At 43.5% G+C, this 17,866-nt stretch overlaps 1 protein-coding gene across 2 annotated transcripts; it reads right to left on the reverse strand.

The window, feature by feature from the left end:
* Positions 1–1,170: 1,170 nt before the first annotated feature.
* DDIAS (DNA damage induced apoptosis suppressor) lies at positions 1,171–17,759 on the reverse strand. Of its 2 annotated transcripts, XM_083609653.1 has the most exons (6): positions 17,508–17,759; positions 11,731–11,866; positions 10,701–10,826; positions 8,894–9,055; positions 6,643–6,760; positions 1,171–3,919 (listed from the first exon to the last, which is right to left on the reverse strand). In XM_083609653.1, exons 3-6 carry the CDS (start codon positions 10,808–10,810, stop codon positions 1,454–1,456), a joined length of 2,856 nt encoding a protein of 951 aa, XP_083465779.1. In that variant the 5' UTR covers positions 10,811–10,826; positions 11,731–11,866; positions 17,508–17,759; the 3' UTR covers positions 1,171–1,453. The 2 variants fall into 2 exon arrangements, with proteins under 2 accessions (XP_083465779.1, XP_083465780.1); XM_083609654.1 differs by lacking the exon at positions 11,731–11,866 and having other exon boundaries at positions 17,508–17,726.
* Positions 17,760–17,866: the final 107 nt, after the last annotated feature.

The raw sequence follows: 17,866 nt of genomic DNA on the forward strand, positions 1-17,866 counted from the left end.
CCATTTTTAACCATACGCATTGGATGGATCAATCAGCGATGTATTGTTCCATATTCCTGGGTTTTTATAAGAGCTGCATTCCAGATGTTGCTTTCATTTCCCACAGCTGCACACCAAGGCCCAAAAAACTCTTTTCTAGTACAGCAGAGCAGCTACAATTATTTCCATTTTAGTAGTTTCCCCTCGATTGTTCAAAGCAGCTTTTCTCTCCCCCTCCCCCAATTTTGTACAGAAAATCCTGTACAAGTTAGTGGCGCGCTACAGAAACTTGTGCATACTGTAAATGGTCATCCTGAAACCTGTGTATACTATAAATGGGCATCCTAGATTTCATCCCCAATAAACAAACTCTATATTCATGACTGTAGGTACACAAAACCCTCCTAATGCTCATAGGAAGCAGTGCTGACGGGAGATACAGCTCAGTTCACAAGGATTTTGTGAACCCTCTTCCTTTGGACAGAAACGAAGGGAATGCCTGTGCATTCTCTCAAACAAGGATGAGAAATCTGTGGGCCTCCAGGTCTTGTTGGACTATCAATTCCCATCGGCCCCCAAAAGCATAGCCAGTGTTCAGAGATGATAGGGAATGTATCCCAAGAGCATCAGGAAGTGGCACAGGTTCATTTACACGACCAGGTTGCATAGAAAAAAATCTTGTGGAATTGATTTCAGGTGTCAGTTCAGATGTACATCTGAGTTCAATGGCACAGGACCTATTTCCATGTAAGTGGGTGCAGAAGGGCAGCCTTACTCACCAATCCTCTAGAACATATACACTTCGCAACAGGGCAAAGCCTATCTTCTGCCATATTCGCTGCAAGCAGCATTTAGAGCATGAGATTCTTAATCTCGCAATCGTGGGTTCAAGCCTCACGTTGGGCAAAAGATTGGGGTTGGACTAGATGACCCTGTGGACCCTTCCAGCCCTACAATTCTATGATTCTATCACAGGGGTGTAAATAAAGGTTCTGGTGGAGCAGCCACTGAAGGTGGGCCCCAGAGTGAACGCAGCTTGGCATGAGCTTGCCTGTAAGCACTGGAGGGGCTACCCAAATCACCTCTCTTTTGTGTGCCACGCGGGCACTCTGTACCCTTACGCTGCCCTCTATATTACACAGCAATAGAGCAGTCACCAGTTCACAGCTATTGATAAAAAATACCCAGAGATAGAGGCAACATTTTATTTTGTCTTCTAGCAAATAGTTATTTAATGCTCAGTCCAACAGACATAATTCATTGTTTAAAAGTGCCAAGAGGAATAACAAACAATAGTGGTTTTTTTCTTCAAAACAGCCCTTTCCCATTTCACAATCACTTCAGAAAACTACTCATAATTGAGAACATGTCAAAAGGCACAACGCTGACCAAAAAGGATGTTTTGAAAGGAAACTTACGTACAAGCAGATGAATTTGACAAAGTGGCCTCCAAGCGGGAGAGCTGGCTGTTTTATTACACGAACAGTTCAGAAGACCAATCTGCAGTGTTATGCATGCTGCCAGGCGTGGAAGAAGGGCTTGGCCCGTTGACGTCTGCAGAAGGAAAGGAGCTGGGGGATGCATTCATGAGCTGTCTGAGATGAACACCATCTTCAGGAACAGGTCCATCCTCAAATCTAGTCTCTGTCGGCTGTTGCCTTTTATGAATGAATTCTACCTTCCTTAAGCTAACATTAGACTTTGGAATCACAAACCTTACTTTGTTTTCAGAAAGAGGAGACTTCTCTGCAACTTGGCAACTGGCATTCTGGAAAGCAAGTGGATGTATCGATTTTTTATCCGACGGAGGAATCCATTCCTCATCATCGTTTTCAGACAGCCTCTGGGCTGGACTTACTTTGATAGATAGCTGCTGAGGACCAGATGCATTGATGCTAACAGAATTTGCATCGCTCGACCTTCTAGATTGCGGGAACTTGCTGACAAGCTGTTTCGCTAAATAATTTTTCAAGGAAGGCCTGGGTCTTTTGCATCTGGCATTGATCCAAGACAATTTATTCCGTGGCAATTTGGTAAGAATGGATTCTCTCCCGCTAGGGAGGCTTACTTGTCGACAAGGTCTGGAAAGGGGAGTTGACTGGGAATCAGGCACAAAGCCTGGAGTACCTGCAGGGCTGTGCTCAAACTCAGATATGGAACCAGCAACTGGGGTGCTTGTTTTCTGATGAGGTGTAGCGAACATTTTATGTAAGGACAGTCCATGCCAAGAAGTATTCCAGCTAGCATCTTGCTCACTCAGCATGGCTTCAGATCTTACACACTTCTTGTTCAGTGTGCTCTCCTGTGGAGAGAAAGCTTGTGCCAAGTTGAACATTCGTACAGTGGCACCTGCCTGTCTGGTACTAGCATCAAAGAGATCAGCTGAAGCATTGTAACTACCCTCGGGGCAATCGGAACCGCTGACCTCAGCCTCTCTAAAATTATAATTTTGCACTTCTGAGAGCAACTCTCTCCCTTTCTCACAAACTTTGTCTGTTTTTTCACAAGTTGCCAGGGTGAAACCCTGTTCCTGGGTGTTTGTGAGATCAGCCATTTGGTTTAGCTGATCGCTAACACTTCCTTTATTTTCCCATTTGTCTAAATTACCATCACCTTTACAGTTTAAGTGGGTAGTCTTCCTGGTTTGCAAACAAGGGCTTTTGAGACAGTTGTTGGTAGACGAGCAGGAATTGAGACTCTTACAACTACTGACCTCTTGGCCAACTCCTTCCTTGGATGACAGACAGCTTCCCTTTGAATGAGAATGTTTAATTCCAGTTGGGGTGGACCAAGGTGAAAGATCTGGGTGCTGGTTGGACCAACACCCCAAATTTTCCTTTTCTTCAGTGGGTAAAGAGGTGTAAGAGGCTTCTTGGTGATATCTGTTGCTAATGAAGCATGGAAGATTCAGCTGGTGGCAAGGGAAATTATCTTCTTTGCACATTTCCATCTTCCCAGCTAGTTTCTTCAGTTTCTCACCTGACTCTTCAGTAATGAAATTGGCACTGCAAATGCCTGCCTTGGGAGACGACTGCTTAAAAGGTCCATTGAATTCATCAGCCTCCTGACTGGGGAAATGCTCCAAAACATCAGCTTTTGCTGGCAACACCATGGCTTTGTCATTTTCAATTTTGGCAATGAATTCATTGAAACTTTCGGATGACGGCAGCTCATCCCAAAGCCATGGAGCTTCTTGAGTGTTTCCGCCTGCTCTAATGCGACTGGAAGATGGAGCAAGGGGGGAAAGAGATCCATCGTATGTCTGGGGTGGGAATGAGGTCCATGATTTTTCCAGTCCATCGCTGCACTGGATGCTAATTTTTCTCAGAGGAGAGTCTCTCTCCTCTAATTCTAAGGGGCTCAGCAATGATCTGCAGTCTTTTCTTCTTAATGAGGAATAGTTTTCTGCTTCACTTTTTTCAGTGACATTGTGCAAATGACATTTCTTATCTTTCTGTTCTTTTTTCGTATTCACAGTCAGGTTACGGTCCTGGGGCTTGAAGACTGACAGGCTATGCAAAGAAACTGGACTATCATCCGAGTCTGGCTCATCCTGGGCAGCCTTGCTTGTACTTAGAGCTACAAAATCAGCGGTTGTTCCTGAAGAAACACAGGAGGAAGTCAGTCCAAATGACTGAGGCCAGAGACTTGAAAGAACATCTATGCAACTTGATGGAACTGCACCCAAGGTGCTAGAGCCATGCAGGCCACTGAGTTCTCTGCTTGGTTGATCAACAGCTGCAAAGCAGTCAGGAGGCCAGAAGCCCCCATGGCTATGCTTGGAGTAAGAACTTTGCAGCTCCTTGAGGTATTGTATAACAGTGCAGCCCACAAGTCCAGAGTTTGGTACAACCATCTGACAGGCAGTGAGAGCTCTGGAGTTCTTGTCAATTCGGCAGCCATTTTGCATGGAGCCAGTGCCATCCTGCTTATCAGAATCCTGCAAGAGAATAGAAGGTGCTCTATCAGCTAGCATACTTTACAAGAAGGTACTTCTATTTCATAGCTCAAAACCTTAAGAGGTTTACCTGGACCAATCACTTTCATGAAGCTGATTACTTTAGATCAGGAACCTACGGGCCTCTAGATGTTGCTGGATTACAACTCCCATCAGCCCCAGCCAGTATTTCCAATAGCCAAGGATGATGAGAGTTGTAGTCCAGCAGAATTGCACCAAGACGAAATGCTTCAGTTCTGAAGCAAACATTCCCATTTTCATCATCACCTATGGCAGTTGTACACCTGGGTTCTGCATATGCACGTCTATCAGCAAGGTACACATGGGTACACCTGGGTTTCCTTTGAAGTTATGTTATTGGGGAACAACATTATAGTTTTATTTGGTATCCACATGTCAATAAGGAGGATATTTATTGTTGTAGACAGACTGCACTGGAAACTGAGTTGCAGGACTGTGATTGAGTAAGGACTTGGGCTAGATCTGTGGGGTTGCAGTCATAGCCAGTTAGACAAGAACAGGTGAAACCTATTAGGATTTCAGGTAAGGAGGACAAAGAGGAAGGCCCGAAAGATTATCTTGCATATTAGCAAGCAGAGTTGAGGAAACTGTCAGGAACAGCAAAAGGAGTGTCTAAGTGAGACAAGACCAAACCTGTGCAGAAAGACATTGCTGTTCTCCCTTGGGAACTTACAGCTATTCTTTGATATTGGACTTTTGCTTCTTAAGACAGACAAGGTTCTCATTAACTTCAATTTCTATCACAAATTTTGCACAGATCGTTGCACCCATGGGACTACGGGAAACAAACCCTTGCTCCAAAACTCCAGATACACAGGATTGAAATTTCAAGTTCCTGTAACTCCATACTATAAGTTATCTAGTAAGCATCTGTTATGCACTCAAGGGCCAAGAGGTTGTTTATACAGAAACACTTTCTCCTAACTACAACCAGTGGACGGTTCTTTTCAACCACAGAATAGCAGGAGAGGCTAGCTGGCTGGATTCACTTGGAAGTTGTACTGTAAGGCAGAGGTGCTGTCTTGTGCCCAATATTAGGGGGACCTGGCATGCGACATGTGTCTGATGTCATATGTGTGATATTGTGTGCACAATGCACAAGAATGTTGCAGAGCGGCTTCCTCTCGTGCTCAGGGGGAGTCAGCCACAAAAGCACTCCGCACTTAGCCTCCGCCGCCCCTTAACATGGAGGGAGCCCATCCCCATCAGGAGATTTTGAGGAGTCTGAAGACACCTACGCCCTTTGGAGTTGGTGTGCCTGCTGTAAGGGGATTCCATGTTTTGAACCCAAATGCTTCAGTTTACAAGGCAGGACTCTCTCCTGTCTATAATACAAGGAGGGTCAATCCAAATTGCAAACTGATGAGGGCACTAAAGCAAGCCCAGCACCAAATCTCTTCAACCACAACAAGTGTAAGGGGCAACTTCAGTTCAAAATGACTCCTCCCTCATATTAAAAAGTCTCTGCGTATAGGAAACTAGCATGTTCGGAAAATAATTATGTAGACACCTCCACAGTCACATGAGCACACATCGGCACCCTCAGGTGGTGTACCCCAGACACAGATTTACTTCGGTGAGAAGCAAGCCTTGGTTTTTTTGCTCTTCCTAGAATCTAACAGTCACAAAATAGATATTCTGAGGAAGAGACCCTTCCTCATAAGCAGCTTTATTCTCATTAATACCGCTCATTATAATTCCTCACATATAAAGTGTCTGGAGGCAGATGCCCAAAGTAGGAGGATATCTACGCAAACTGACAGTAATCTCTCTCTCTCTCTGATCACAAACAGTCTACCTATTTCCAACTCTAGGCTGTTGAACAGAGAGATTGAAAATGAAAAAAATAAAATCAGCAAGCCTAGAGTAGGATTATTGTTGCAGTGATTTGATTTTGTACCTCTCCCGGGAGCTGTGCCTTTGATTGAAGGGGGAGCGGGAAAATATCCAAACATGCTTCAAGGAGCTGTTGATGGCACGTGTTTACTTTTAGCAGTTAGAACTGGATGGTCTCATAGCCATCACTTGGAAAAGTCAGAACGCTGGAGGCATATATATTATTAGTTCGCACCTTATGGATCGAGAAATTCAAGCTTCATTCTTGGTAACTGCCTCTACGTTCCTGCTTGGAGGCAAAGTGATCTGTACACAAATTCCCACTCCTCTTCTAATTTTGAAATGCAGCCAGACTGATTTCCTGGTGCAGACGTTAATGTTTTGCTGTAGGAAATACTAGTCATGTTTGGTGTCTTAATTTTAGTTAAAATACCAATTGTGAAGTAACTAGCGCAGAACGAAAATAGGTTCTCCAATTCTTCACCCCGTTCACAACAAGTAGACTTTTTTTGGAGTGTGTGTGGATTTTGGTGACGAGTTATTTTTTTCTGGGCGGGGGATGGGGTAGGGCTTGCCATTGATATAATGCAGAAGCAAGTTATTTCTCTTTCTACATTTCAAACAATTCAGTTTCTTGGGCCAGCTATTCCACACCCTCTAGAATGCCCCAGATGCTAAAAAGGTTCCAGGGCATCTGAGGGTGGGGGTGGGTTAGGGTGAAATATAGAAATAAGGCAGTCATGCACAAAATTTGGCAGCTTTCATCCCCCCCCCCTGAATGATGCTCATCTCCCCCCAAAATGAGTTGTGTATTCTTTGAACAAAACATGCTGGTGGGGGTGAGTTACCTTAACTCCAAAGACAAATTTCTTCCCAAGGAAGCACGTTTCAACTGCTTGAAATACCAAACCCGGAACTGCATCCCTGTCTGGTTCCCTTGCTTCTTGTTTCAGTTCTTCAATGTACCTTGAATAAAAGTGTTACCAAAAATTACTGACTGGATACAGCTTGGCTTCTGAGACCTATAAGGAATTTAAGGTCCAAGTGCCAAAATAATATTGCTGTGTTACACTTTGCAGCAAGCTGCCAAGAGAGAATTTAGCAAAATGCACTTCCATTCAAATAGCCAGGACATCACTAACTGTGCTATGGGGTGCAACCTTACCTGGGAGTAAGCCTTAATGAACACAGTGGGACTTACTTCGCAGTAAACACACCCAGGATTGTTTGTGCACATGTATTAGCAAGTTGAAAATGTACGTGGAAATGTCTGCCTGCATATCAGAAAAGGACAGCATCCACCGTATTCAAATTTTAATGCCTCCCTCAATCCCTCTACAGTGGTACCTCGGGTTAAGAACTTAATTTGTTCTGGAGGTCTGTTCTTAAGCTGAAACTGTTCTTAACCCGAGGTACCACTTTAGCTAATGGGGCCTCCCACTGCCGCCGTGCTGCCGCCCTGCGATTTCTGTTCTCATCCTGAAGCAAAGTTCTTAACCTGAGGTACTATTTCTGGGTTAGAGGAGTCTGTAACCTGAAGCGTCTGTAACCCGAGGTACGACTGTACAATAGAAGATGCTGAACTCAGGTTTTCCAGGCCTGCCGTGAAAAAGGAAACAGATTCCCTCCTTCCTTCCATCTCCTTTGTATGTATCAGGTTTCTTGGGACAGTCTCCCAGGTTTATCAAAGATCTTTACCTGGAGTCTTTGACAGCTGTTCTCAGTTACAGCAGATTCTCGTAAATACTGGACAAGATGAACCAAAAGCCTGAATACACTGAAACCTGAAAAAGGCTTGGAAATTATGAATTAGGGAGCTGTTGTTGTTGGCATCCATCCATCTTGGGAGACGATGGAGGATTATGCCTTTGGAGGTGAACTCAAGCTTTTGGAAGGTCACAGCGCCTGCTGTGCTGTAGAGACCAATGTGGGAGAGACATGTTTTGTTGCAGCTGGGGCAGATGATGGTGTCTGGTTGTGCAGCTGCAGATGCACCATGGTGTTTCTTCTCCCTGCGCTTCTCCCAGCGAAGGGGGGAATGTTACCATGTCTATCCCCATATGAAGAGGATCTTTTTGAATTGCATGGAGAGAGAATTCTGCAAGTTGTTGCTTCTGTTATAATTTGGCTACCTTTAATGGAGTACTGGAATAAGGTACCAAAGTCCACATATGAATTTGAGCAACTCAGTCAATTCTTTGGTTATCATTTCTTTCACTTGCACCCTGCTGTTCCCAAAAGACCTCAGAAGAGCTTTAAATGGCTCCCAGGTGGCTAAAAAGGCTGGCTTAGTATCAGAAATAGAAGTGAGTCATATGACAACAGACTGCTATCGGAGCCTAGTTAGCATCAATCAGGGCTCCTGAGAATCTTTACTTTGCTTCTTTTTTAAAAATACAATTTTTGGCCCCCACCACTGTTTCAAACCTTGTTTCAAATCAGCATTCTCTTATAAAGCATAGAAGTTTGAGAACACAAAAGCATTTTCTCATGGCCTCTGACTGTTATCAGAACCCTTCATTTTTGTCCATCAGTGGCTCATCTCCTTCTGCAAATCCTGCAAGACAGTTTAGCTTAAGTATGCTGTACCTGCTTTGCTCCAGCTTACCTCAGTGTTACTCACTGGTACACATGCAGTGTAGAGCTTGAATTTTCTGGACAAAGACTGATTATTGCCATTTTTTTAAATGCAGGGCATGAAGCAATCATGCTCCCTTTTTCTCAGAAACTGAAATCAGGGTTAGATGGCAAGATGTAGTCACTGTTTGCTCTTCTTTCATCTTACAGATGGATGTTTATATACACAAACATCAGTTTAAAAAATGTTTTAAGGAAAGCTGAGAGGGGATTTGAGTCCAGGTTTGTCCAGGGATCCACCCCACTAGAATATGCTGGGTTTGCTGAATGTCCACAAATTTCATAGCTGCACAGATTTAATTGCCCCTATTAATAAATACCAGCTTGGTATCCAAGCAGCAAAATGTGCCGCAACTGTTTTTAGAGACATAATTACATCACATGCAGTCTGGGATGTACTGGGTGGGGGGGGAGAGGGGGAAACACTCATTTTCAGCAGAGAAATGATGTTGCATTCCTTACCTCTGCAGTCCCTTTGCTGTCACTCCAAAGAAAGTATCCAAACAGCTTCCAAATACTGTCACCTCAAATACATCATGAGTGTCGGCTACCTCTAGTGAGAGTCGATACCTGTAGTTCGCTTCCCTAGAGTCACCTGAGCAGCCACACTTCAGGCAACTGTACCTGTTAAAAGACCAGATGAAAAAGCTACTGGAAGCTGACAAATATTGCAGGTGCATACCAGCTTCGCAACCTAAGTCTTTAATCACCTGTCATCTTAATAATCTAACAGCACAATCCTTTGCATATTTGCTTCCACTGAGTCCCATTAGATTTACTCCCTAGGAAGTGTACTTGGGATTGTTGCCTTAGGAAAAAATGAATGAAAATGGCATAAGCAACCTGCTTTCACAGGTTCTGAGCGGAGGATTCACACCTCAGCTCAGATTTGAACTCACAGAGCTGGTTAGGAAAAGGCAGTCCCCATCTGCAACAGACAATTTAATTTCATAAGTGAGAAGCGGTGGGAAACAATCCTGTATGGGAGACTCACTCTGTGACCTCCTGGGGGACAGAACTGGTTGCAGTTATATACTCTTTGTGCGCTCTTTGTCATTTTGTATGTTCTAAAAGAGAGAGCTGACCCTTTAGAGGCCAGAACTATGCCCTGCTTCAGATTAAGCCCTAAAGGGGGAATTAAACCTGCAATGCATCACAATGAAAGGTGGGCTACTCGGTGAACAATTGAAAAATGAGAATTAATCTATTTTGTGATAGAGGAATTACAGATTACTGGAAACGATGTTGACATACTTTAGAGTGTAAATGTTAACAGATTTATTAAAGAAAAGGCTTTTCTGGACTAGGCTTCACTTATCACATACTGCTGAGCCATGCAGCACCCCCGTGTGGTGAATCTTCCAACTGCAGTTCCAAATACTCAAGCTTTTCACCGCAGTTTAAACTATGGCATTTGCCTTCTGCTGCCCCATGTGATGAACTTCCAAGCCTGAGGATCGAATAAAGCCCTGCTATCTGGCCCTTAGGACTTTCTCTATTCTACTCTCTCAAGGCCAGCCCCCCCCCCACTGACCCCGCTCCATGTCCTTGGATGCTTTGCCTGTCTGGAAGGTGTCCTTGAACTGTGACAAGTCCTCTTACTTGCCTGCTTGAAGGTTGTGCGTGTGGCCATTTAAAGGAAAATCTCTGGCTTTTGTATGGCTGGAATGTAGCCCCCGGCTGAGAATGCCCATCCAACTTTAGAGAATGCCCACAAACTGCCATTTACTTAACATGGCCGGATAAATTTATCTCAGATAAATAAATGTCTTAAAATGATAAACTATCACTACATGGTGTTAGCCTCATAGTGCATAATGCTCAAATTGCTGATGGAAGTCTTGTACTTCTGTAATGCCATGGCCTGGTCTCCACTACAGCAAAGCAAACCTCAGTCGCATGACAAGCAGACTGAGACCTCCGGGTATAGGGTGGTATATAAATTCAATCAATCAATCAATCAATCAATAATAAAAGTTCATGTGAATTTTGTATGCAAACTACCCATTGCCATATAGCCCCAAATGTCATGCAAGTGGGGAAACAATGTTGTTTCACACTGACCCCAGGCCTAGAGAATTCATTGCACACTTTTTGAACTGGGACTCCCCAGGTGTTATTAGACTACATCTCCCATAATCTGTGATCACTAGCTATGCTGGCTGGATCTTATGGGAGTTGAAGCCCAACATTTGGAGGGCCACAGCTTTCCTGTTTGTGCTGTGCTAGATGGTAGTCCAAATTGATCACTGCTCTGGAGTGGACTTACCTCTTCAAATCTAGGAGTAGCCTGGAAAAGCAGTTTTGACATGAAGGATATACAAAGTTGGAGTTCTGGACAGAAATTACAGAAGCAGCCAGGAGATGTCTGCCATTCATGTGCTCCCAGGGTTAGCTACCAAGAGACAACATAGTTTATTGTTAGTCATACCAAGTCTGCTCACATTCCTACAGTGTGAATGTTCCTTAACCAAGACATGCATCACTCAATGTGATTTGTAGTATAGCAGCCACCAATTCTGACTCTCTGTTAATTTAATTGACAAAAAGCTTTATTGTTTGCACTTTACCCTGGCCTTTGACACTTGATACACACACACACACACATTTGTACATATATTAGTTCCCTATTCTCTTGAATATAATTTATTTCAAACTGATTTTAATATTGCATTTTTTATTGCTGTAATCCACCTTGGGATCTCACGGTAGCAGGATGGTAAGAAATAAAATAAAAAATAAAAACTACTTGGACTGTTAAGAGTCCCTGATATGTAGTAATTCAGGTTGTGTGGCCCATGGAGTGCAACAGGTAATTAGCTCCACTGGCAACTTCCAGATAATAGGCCTAATTAGGTCCAGCACTGGTTCAAATTTGGCCCCTCACCTGACATAAGATGTAATGTGAAGTGCGAAGTGGCTACAAAGGGGTAATCAAAGTTAGCTCTGTATTGTTCCTTTGCAAACAAGAGTTTGCTGACATCAATGGCCGGCTGATCAACATTGACAGCAAACATGGATGGGACTGGCTACACTAGAGTTCCCTATCGAAACTCTCTAGTGAATTGTGGCAGCTCATTCACCAATAACCTTATCCGTTGCATCTCTGCATAACTCATTGTTCAGAACTTGCTTCCTTCCAGTGAGGAGGTGAATACAGAAAGCATACTTCTCTGAGGGTAGGTATTATTATCGGGATTCCTTAAAAATGAGGAAGTTTTTCAGATACAAGAGTAAAGGTTCTGATTTTAAATTATGGAATTGGGGAGAGCAGGGGTCTGAAGTTGGGAAAGCACTACCCAAAACATTTCACCAAGATATGCTCTTGGGTTTCAAAGCAGAAGGCAAAACAAGCTGGCACATGTATTTACTCATCTACAGGACTGGCTAATGCCTTAGTGACTCATTTGCTGGAGCAGAATGCAAGATCAGCACCTGCAGTGTAGAAATGCAAAAGAAAAGCAGTTTTGGTTAGAAAGGGCCTCTGTACAGCAATAACCTAGGGAAGATATAACAGTTAGCCTTAATATCTACTTTCTGATTACTTTCATTGCTCTTCAGGGTAACCTAAATTTTCAGCAATCGTGCTGCACATTTACATTTACCAGGAAAGTTTCCCCACTCTATTTTGTTAATCTCATCTCTCTTCCCCACTCTTGCTTCTACATATTTTGTATTCTCTGCCTTCTTTTCCTTTTTCCTGGTTTTTTATTTATAAAAAAAGACTTAAGTGACTAATTCATGCATCGTGGTGGAAGTGGGTTCTGAACACAAAACATTGTTGGCACAGATCTGTATCAATGGACAATGGAATGTGCCTCTGGGGGTGAAGTCAAACCACTGTGCTAGCAGCACTGAAGTGACCTCTCTGGGCACAAGGCTGGCCAGTGTGTATGGAGGTCCTAGGCTGCCCAGATGACAAGACTCCCATTTGGCCTTGCTGATAAGGCCCAAAGGAAAGCAGAGCAATATGTCTGGCACCAGCTTGGCTACAGGAGTTGCTGGAAGGAGGTGCACAAGATGCCATCCATCTTAGGAACTCCATTCTGGATTTGTGTAGGGTTTACTTCTTAGCCTTTTCTTCTGAAGATATCACACAAGGCAGAGGAGGTTTAGAATCAGAGATTCAACGCTATGCTAAAAGTGTTAGTTCTTACAATGGCACTAGAATCTTCCTTGGTTTTGTCTTGTTGGTTTCTGCATTTACTGTACATGTTCCCCATACAAATCTCAGTGAAGTATGAAATTTTCAGCTGCTGGAGCAGTAGGCGGATTTCAGCCCTCTAGTTTTGAAGCAGACTTACTTAATTCAAATATCACATCACAAGGAGAATTTCCTCCTCAAAAAATTCCACAGAAGTATATATGAACACAAGAAAAATCCTGCAGGTGGATCAATGACTAGGTTCTCCCTTCACTGTCAGAGACTAAGTTTCTGAGTACCAGTTGCTGGAACCCACAGAGGTGAAGAGTGCTGTTGCGTTCAGAAATCTGGTTGGTCACTGTGAGATCTGGATACTGCACTACATGGGCCTTTAGCCTGCCTGATTCAGGAGGTTCTTTTTATGTTCTTACCAGGCCAAATTTCCATCAAGCCCAGAATCCTGTTCTCACAGTGGCGAACCAGGTGCCTATGGTAAGTCCACAGGCAGGACATGAGCGCAACGTTCTTCCCACTTGTGTTCCTTATAAACTGGTCTTCAAAGATGTACAGTGCTGCTATCATGGCTAGTAGCCTTATTCTCCATATATGTATTCATTCATTTTATTTAGAAAAATGTACAGGCTGCTTAATAATAAAAAAACCATCTAAGTATACAAAATTATATAAAACAATTATCAATGATAGACTGAACAGATAGACTGAACTAATATATATATAATATATGGCTAAATGATATATATATGGCTAAATTATTTGTCTGGGTAGGCTGGCTGGAAGCTTTTTCTTTTTTGTCTAACCCTGTTTTAATATGAACAATCACCTTCACCCATTTTGCTTACAACTGGGGCCCTGGGGATGATACTAGCATTCTAGAACCTGGTTTGTTATGAAAGGCAACATATCAATACAATACAATAAAAATGAGGGTTGCAACTCAAACACTTTAACCCTGGACTGTACAGCAGCAAAGATTACCAAAGGACCAATACCACTTCAGCTCGGGTCAAGAGCAAAATTAAACCTGATTTTAATGTTACAGGAATAAAGCTAATGAGAGTCCTGGGCGCAAGCAGCTGCTAAGATGTAGCTTGCAGGTGCAGCAACTTAAATCTAGTACTTCTGGAGCAATCATATTTCTGCCTAATTTACCTCAGGGTGCTAATGCACCTTATTGCTTGTGACTGCACAACCAGCTGTGTTTGAGTAATTTTGGATTAATTAACACTCAATAAACTGGTAGGGTGACTTGTAAGTAATATGTGGATTGGGAGATGTTATGAGGAAAGTGCACACAAGAACAGCAGAGAAACAAAATGTTCGGTAAGAAATTACTCTTTTCTTTTTTCCTGACATGGCTTCTACATTTTTATAAAGTGCTCAATACTGTGTGTTTTAAAGAGACAGTATGGCGGAGTGGACAGAATAGCGCACAACTTGGAACACAGAGACTTTGATTCAAATCCTTATTCCCTGTTTAAGGAAGCTATTAATGTCTGATGTATTACTGTATTTTAATATTTGGTTGGAAGCCGCCCAGACTGGCTGGGGAAGCCCAGCCAGATGGGCAGGGCATAAATAATATATTATTATTATTATTATTATTATTATTATTATTATTATTATTCAGCCATGAAGCTCTCTGGGTATTTTTTGACGAGTTGCTATTCCCAGTGGCGTAGCGTGGGGGGTCAGGGGGGCCCGGCCGCACCGGGCGCAACATCTGGGGTTAGGGCAAATCCACGGGTTAGGGGGCGCAAATCCAGGGGTTAGGGGGCGCAAATTACTTGCCTTGCCCCGGGTGCTGACAACCCACGCTACGCCACTGGCTATTCCTCAACTTATGGGAATGAGGAAAAGATGTTGTATGCCAGTCATTCTGAGCTCCTTGGAAGAAAGGTGCGATATAAATATAAAAATAAGCTTTGGGACCCACCACAACCATCAAGTCAGTGTGGGATAAAAAGCATTCATACTAAACAGACATTCTGGCCCCTAAGCTACAAAATCCATTTCAAAATAAAAATACAATAATATGTTGATTGTTTGCAATACATTCCAATAAACCATAGTTTGTCAGAGGTTCCCTGAAAGAAAGCTTGTACACTTCCACTGTGTGTACAACCACAAGATGCTGTTGTGTATGCTTTAATGAGCATGTAGTGAGGTCCAACAGCTATACCTTAAAACACAGGCAGAGAGAATATAGATTTGGATGCACTGGTGGATTGCTACATGATTTTCAGCTGAGGTACAATGGTTTCAAATTTCCAGTTATTTCACAGCAGCACTTTAGCATACCCTCCAACATTTCTCTGGCAAAAATGGAGATGTCCTACCGTACCCTCCAACACTTCTCTGATGAAAAGTAGGGACATTCTAAGGAACAGAGGGACATTCTGGGATCAAATCAGAAACTGGGACGGTTTCTGTCCCTGGAAAATAGACACTTGGAGGGTCTGCCTTAAGCTATTGGAATCGGTCTGTGGTAATGCAGGTGACGATTGTAGTTATACTTCAAATTTCCTAGTGTATAAAACCCATGGGGTTTTAAGCCAGATGCCTGCCTTAAAACATGTCGCAGAGTCCTTCGCAATGAGCCAGTGGATCCATAGCAGAATGTGCACATCAGGATTTCCTTGGCCAGAGGAGTCAATCTGGAAAAGGGTACCTGGAGGATAACACATTAAAGAAGGGGGAAGCTCTGTGCTTTATACGTTTTTAACTAGTACAACTTAATATTTGCCTTTTTAAATAGCAAGCAAGCACCAGTGGTTGTAAAATTGTTTTGATGTACAATAAGCTCACAACTTATGTGCATTTAGCTTACGTACCTTCTGCTTGGCAATTAAAAAACATTTTTTTAAGGGGTGAAAAAAGAGCAGGCATCCAGGAAAAAATCCCAATGGCCATGATGCCTGGAATATAACCTCACATACGGTATATTGAAGGCTTACTGTATTTAGCTACTGGTTTTGTTACTTTACATTTTACACATTTTGAAAAATAATAATAATGAATGCCATCATGGGAGAATGACAGAATACAAATACATTAAAGAAACAAAATGAAAACAAGTGACTAAAGGAAGGGCAAAGCCCCTTTTTTTACATAGTATGGTGGCCATTTGTATCTTACATGACACAGGAACAGCAAACAAGGACTCCTGCCATTCCCAGTCTCCTGGTGGACTATTGGTGAGTTCTCCTTGAGTAGAGTACTGTATATACTCTTTCTTTATATGCCATTTGTGTGGTGTGATAATGCATTTTCCTTTTCATTCACAATACAGTGGTACCTTGGTTTACAACCATAATCCGTTCTGGAGGTCTGTTTGTAAACCAAAATAGGTTGTAACCCAAGGTGCACTTTCGCCAATGGGGCCTCCCCAAAAAATTTGTTCATAATCCAAAAAAAAAGGGGGTTGTAATCCAAAAAATGGTTACAAACCAGGACACACACTTCTGGGCTTGACGTGTTTGTAATCCAAGACGTGTACCACTGTATCCCGAAAGCCCTTATGGGTGAATAATGCAAAGGCATTCAAGATGTTTGCAACAGTCCTCCTTTGCTGCATGTTGCAAAATGAAATAAAAACATTTAAAAAGAAATAAATAGAATAAAATGGTAACACGGGGGTTTGGGAGCTGCCTAGTGACAAGGAAGGGTGGCAACAAGAGTGGTGGCTCCCCGATTGTGGAATGCTCTCCACAGAGAGGCTTGCCTGGTGCCTTCATTACATGTCTTTAGGCGCCAGGCAAAAGCATTCCTCTTTACCCATGCCTATGGCTATTAAATAATCTATGGCCTGTGAAATTGTAGGGGAGAGGACTGTTATTATGATGACTATTTTATTATCTGTCAGTATGCTTTTTATGTTTTTATCATTGATGTTCTGTAATTTTTTTTAACGCTGTACAGTGGTACCCTTAGAAGCAAACGTAACTAGAGATGGCACGTCTGCGCACGCACGCATCACTTTTCACCACTTCTGTGCATGTGACGTCATTTTGAGCGTCTGCGCATGCGCAAGTGGCGAAATCCGGAAGTAATGTGCTCCGTTACTTCCGGGTTGCTGCGGAGCGCAACTCGAACACGCTCAACCTGAAGTGCATTCAACTCAAGGTATGACTGTTTACCACCCTGGGGTCTTTTGATAAAGGGTGGTATATAAATTGAATTAATGGTAGTAACAATGGCAGTAGTAGTCCAACCACTGGCACTGGTTTTGATCTCTAAAGCCTTAAATGGCTCAGGACCACAATACCTCAAGGATCGCCTCTCCCCATATGAACTGACCTGGAGCCTGAAATCATCCCGAGGCCCTTCTTTGTGTGCCTCCTCCACCTGAGGTCCGGAGGGTGGCACAAGAACGGGGTCTTTTCTGCGGTGGCTCCCTATTTGGGAAATGCTCTCCCCAGGGAGGCTCATCTGGCACCTTCATTATGTATATATTTAGGAGAAAATATTCCTCTTCTCTCAGGCATTTGCAACCAGCGTTTCCCAAACTTGGGTCTCCAGCTGTTTTTGGACTACAATTCCCATCATCCCTAGCTAAAAGGACCAGTGGTCAGGGATGATGGGAAATGTAGTCCCAAAAAGGAAGAGACCCAAGTTTGGGAAACTCTGGATTAAACAATCTATGGATTTTTAAACTGTTTTTTGTCTGTTTTGTCACAGTATGTATGTCTAGGTTTTTATAGTGTAAACCGCCTTGTGAACCCCAGATTAAGGGCGGCACAGAAATTTAATAATATTTTTCGGTAATAATATTTTGGTAAAACCCGTGTTTTACCAAAAATTTCGGGCGCAGCATTAAGGGGCCAGTGCGGGGGAGAGACACGAAGGAAGATTACAAAGAGGAAAAAAGAGACATTGGTTAGAAAAATGGGGGGGGGGAAGCGCCTCACTCACCACAGACTTTCAAGTTCCCTCACGCCCCCTACCACACATTCTCCTCACGCTCCAGAGGAAGTGACGACATCAGAGTCGCGCACCAATCAGAGAGGGGGAGAGACAGCCCCGCGCGAGACCCAAGACACCGCCGGCAACGCCAACAAGGTCTGTTTTTCCCGCCTCGGTCGAAGGCAGCCAATCGCCGCTCAAGCCCCGCCCTGCCTCTCCGTCCTACCGCGCCCACCGACCAATCGGCGGCGCTCTTCGCGGCTTCCAACCGTCAGACTCGCGCGCCTGCATCCGCAGCCGGTCTTGACAAGCTAGCCAATCGCGGAAAGCCTCGGCAGCCGACCTCCCGCTCTTCAATGAGGGGGGCC

This window comes from Podarcis filfolensis, assembly GCF_964270895.1.
Source record: "Podarcis filfolensis genome assembly, chromosome: 4".
NCBI lineage: Eukaryota > Metazoa > Chordata > Lepidosauria > Squamata > Lacertidae > Podarcis > Podarcis filfolensis.

Excerpts from the sequence above, each read along its gene's own strand:
- DDIAS (XM_083609653.1), bottom strand. The coding sequence starts at position 10,810 with ATGAATGGCAGACATCTCCTGGCTGCTTCTGTAATTTCTGTCCAGAAC. Across the intron at positions 9,056-10,700 it reads CTACTCCTAGATTTGAAGAG|GTACAGTTGCCTGAAGTGTG; the intron begins GTAAGTCCACTC and ends GTCTTTTAACAG. Across the intron at positions 3,920-6,642 it reads AATTTGTCTTTGGAGTTAAG|GATTCTGATAAGCAGGATGG; the intron begins GTAACTCACCCC and ends ATTCTCTTGCAG.